Here is a 4,250-nt window from a genome sequence, read left to right as displayed (position 1 = left end):
GCAATCACGTTTCAGGCCAACGTGGACAAAACGGGATGGACGTGAGATAACGCGGGGGGACGGGATGGGCCAACGTGACAGGCCGTGATTGCCGTGGTTGCCGGGCCAGACTTTTTAACTGTCAAAAATTTGCCACGGCAGTCACAGTGCGGATGAGAAACCTAGTAGGCCGAAGTAAAACTTGGTGAACGCAACAAAACGTGACAGTACGTAATAGGCCGTAATATAACTTGGAGGCGGTCCGTAGTGGGACGGGAAGCATGTGTATTTCCCGTCATCTCACGGTCCTTTCGAGTTTTGTCAAGTTCTATCGCTTTTATTGCGCGTTCTGTCACGGTTGGTTCACGATTGCTGCGCGTTTTGCCACGTTTTGTCACGGTTCTCACGGCAAGCTAGGGTTTATGGTACATATAGCTGTTTCGTCGCGTTCAATCCTGCGCGTCCCGGTGTGTGACGGTTTGCGGGCCCGGCGCGTTGCGTTCTACTACGGTCTGACACGGCGTGCGCACGCGGTCTGGGAGGGAGTATATAAAAGCAAAAATCCCACGGCGCACTACGTTTCGTACTCAAAATATTTTTCATCTTGGGAATTCATGATCGTCTCAGGATATAATGATTGCTTTTGCTTGGGAGGCCTTCTTGGGCACAAAGGTGCTCCAAAGCTGCCGGTGTCCACGTTCCATCCGTGGAAAGCCTTGACAGAACGTGAAAAGCGTGTCGGACCTTCATCAGAACGTGAGAAACTTGAGGGACCCCATCAGAACGTGACGGGCCTAGAGGGAACGTACTGGCATCCGTGGTAGACCGCGGGCTAACCGTAGTGCGCCTTGGAGCCTCCGGGACTCAGCAGCCCCTTCCCCCCACGGCCTGTCACGGATACCGTGACAGACCGTGGGGAAACTTACCAAGACTTGAATTCAGAGAAAAAATGGCCAAAATACCACGGCGCACTACGTTTCGGACAAACGGGACTGCCGTGGCTGCCGGGAACATAATGTAAACGTAGCATAAGCAAGTTTAAATATCATGAGAGGTTTGTTATTCCGGTTATAATAAGTGGAGTCCGATTGCAGACAGTGTGAGGTCTAGAATATTATGCTATCAATGTATAAACTTTACAAGTTAACCAACATTTTGCATAAATTATCACCATAGGTATCCTTTTTTTAGCAAAAGTGTTACTTTTATATTTTCAGCAAAACAACTTATGTTGATACAAAGCCTCGATTTCGAATCAGGGGTTATTCAATACACCATTGGATTTACAGTGGACGATGGGTCCTTGACCGCCGGCCCTTCTTCCTTGACCATCGACGTCCTAGATGATAACGAGGCTCCCGTGTTTACTCGTGAGATGTATTACATTACAGACTCCGAGAACAGGAACGTGAGTCTCTTTGTCATAAAATATGTATATTTCTCTTGACGATACACGCGTATCACTCATGAAAAAAAAAATATCGTATGATGTAACGGGGTTTGAAACTAGTTTTAAGAATCAAGGCTTGCCGAGGTTCTGATCCCGAATTCTACGAAAGTGGGAAAAGAATTCTTATCTCCAATACTTACATAATGATTGATTATTTCCTACCACATCTAACCCAGAAATTAGGTATACACAGACAAGTTAATTTCAAAAGTAGCAATTAATATAGCAGATTTTATTGTTAATGTACCTTTAAGCCAGGAAATATATTTTAAAAGAGCAGAGGAAGGTATTTCTGTGCTGGAGATATTAAATTAATTTTGTGAGGCGATATCACTTGCTGACTGTGTTTTTTGTTGGTATTTTTTTTTTTTCGCTGAACAAAATGACAAGTTTACGAAAACTTCAGAACCGATATGGAGCCGTTACGCATTTATAACTCTGGAATGTCTGAGTTTTGCACACCTTAAGTTTGGGAAATACACGGGTCCAATGTAGATACATTGTATATTATGTGAAATGTTCTGTCCAAAATGGTCTCGGGAGGAAGTTGCACGTACATGTATTACCGACAATCAACTGTGCATGGACACACATGTAGCTTACAGGTGTGAGTGTCTATGCGATTAGAATATGAACTTTATTTGAATTGAGACCGATGGTCAAGATTTTAAACCCTTCCACATTCATTTTTCGCAAATTCCTTGGTAAGACGCGAGAGGAAATATACTCAATGATTATGTAGTTGCTGAGGAAACTCCAAAGTCTAAGAGTAATATAGCTTTATCAAACCAAACTTTATCGGACCAAGACACTGAAATGTTCGGAAAGGGGCTTAGCATTTAACAAAATGGTATTGTTTCAGGTCGGCTACTCACTGCCAAGTGCGCTGTTCACTGTGACAGACGCTGACGTTGGCGATTCTCTGACGTATTCAATAGCTTCAGGCGACCCCCTAGAGCGCTTCACCATCAATGCTACTTCCGGAATTCTGGAGTTTGCTATCGTATACGATATCGATGATGGCCGAATGCCAGCGGTGGTCAATCTGACCATTATGGTAACCGATACGGGTGGATTGTCCGCAACAACACTTGTACAAGTCACCCTTCTAGACAGTAACGAGAACCAACCAATTTTCATCTCCGACACGTTTGAGGCCAACATCCCCAATGACTATCCGGTATTTTTTGTTAATTGTATTATTCATACACAGATCATATATAAAGCGGTTTTGTAATAATAAAAAAGACTAATGGAAAAGGGCCATGGAAAAGAATGAAAACATGTGAACGTCAAAACTAAAGTAATGGCTTTATACCAAAACGTAAGTGTTCTGATGGAATTTTTATGAAATAAATTGCAAAAGAAGAAAAAATAAAAATATTGTATTTTCATTAAACATTACACTCTCCCCGCAGGTGAAATCAAGTATAGTATCTGTCTCCGCCACAGATATAGACTACACCTACAACGTTATCGAGTATTCACTTATAGACGGGGATCTCCAGTATTTTGACGTAAATGAGGAATCGTGGGTTTACCTCATCAAATCTGTCGCCGAGTTTTACAACTACACGACACTAAGCGTGAAGATACAGGTAAGATATACGGCACTAAGCGTTAAGATCCAGGTAAGATACACGACACTAAGTGTGAAGATACAGGTAAGATACACGACACTAAGTGTGAAAGTACAGGTAAGATACACGACACTAAGTGAGAAGATTCAGGTAAGATACATGACACTAAGTGTAAAAATACATGTAAGATACACGACACTAAGTGGGAAGATACATGTAAGATACACGACACTAAGCGTGAAAATACAGGTAAGATACACGACACTAAGCGTGAAGATACAGGTAAGATGCACGACACTAAGTGTGAAAATATAGGTAAGATACACGCCACTAAGTGAGAAGATACAGTTAAGATACACGACACTAAGCGAGAAGATACAGGTAAGATAAGATACATGACACTAAGGGAGAAGATACAGGTAAGATAAGATACATGACACTAAGGGAGAAGATACAGGGAAGATACATGACACTAAGTGAGAAGATAAAGGTAAGATACACGACACTCAGTGAGAAGATACAGGTAAGATAAGATACATGACACTAAGGGAGAAGATACAGGGAAGATACATGACACTAAGTGAGAGGATACAGGTAAGATACACGGCACGAAGTGGAAAGATACATGGAAGATACACGACACTAAGCGTGAAGATAGAGGTAAGATACACGAGACTAAGTGTGAAAATACAGGTGAGATACACGACACTAAGTGGGAGGATACATGTAAGATACACAATACTAAGTGAAAAGATACATATAAGATACACGACACTAAGTGGGAAGATACATGTAAGATACACAATACTAAGTGAGAAGATACATATAAGATACACGACACTAAGTGAGAAGATACAGGTAAGATACACGACACTAAGCGTGAAAATACATGTAAGATTCACAACACTAAGTGGGAAGATACATGTAAGATACACAACACTAAATGGGAAGATACATGTAAGATACACGGCACTAAGTAGGAAGATACATGTAAGAAACACGACACTAAGTGAGAAGATACAGGTAAGATACACGACACTAAACGTGAAAATACAGGTAAGATACACGACACTAAGCGTGAAAATACAGGTAAGATTCACAACACTAAGTGGGAAGATACATGTAAGATACACAACACTAAGTGAGAAGATACATGTAAGATACACAACACTAAGTGAGAAGATACATGTAAGATACACGACACTAAGTGAGAAGATACAGGTAAGATACACGACACTAAG

The 4,250-nt window shown here is 41.5% G+C and overlaps 1 protein-coding gene across 1 annotated transcript in view; it reads left to right on the top strand.

The window, feature by feature from the left end:
• LOC110461997 (cadherin EGF LAG seven-pass G-type receptor 1-like) overlaps positions 1-4,250 on the top strand; it is a 25,532-nt gene that overhangs the window by 6,957 nt on the left and 14,325 nt on the right. Inside the window, exons 9-12 of the mRNA XM_021515756.1 lie at positions 634-735; positions 1,197-1,387; positions 2,292-2,609; positions 2,848-3,027. Coding sequence (XP_021371431.1) covers positions 634-735; positions 1,197-1,387; positions 2,292-2,609; positions 2,848-3,027 — 791 coding nt within the window. The remainder of the gene's footprint in view (positions 1-633; positions 736-1,196; positions 1,388-2,291; positions 2,610-2,847; positions 3,028-4,250) is intronic.

This window comes from Mizuhopecten yessoensis, unplaced genomic scaffold, assembly GCF_002113885.1.
Source record: "Mizuhopecten yessoensis strain PY_sf001 unplaced genomic scaffold, ASM211388v2 scaffold10717, whole genome shotgun sequence".
NCBI classification, from domain to species: Eukaryota; Metazoa; Mollusca; class Bivalvia; order Pectinida; family Pectinidae; genus Mizuhopecten; species Mizuhopecten yessoensis.
Note: the sequence above shows the minus strand (reverse complement) of the source record. Positions and strands in the feature narration are given on the sequence as shown.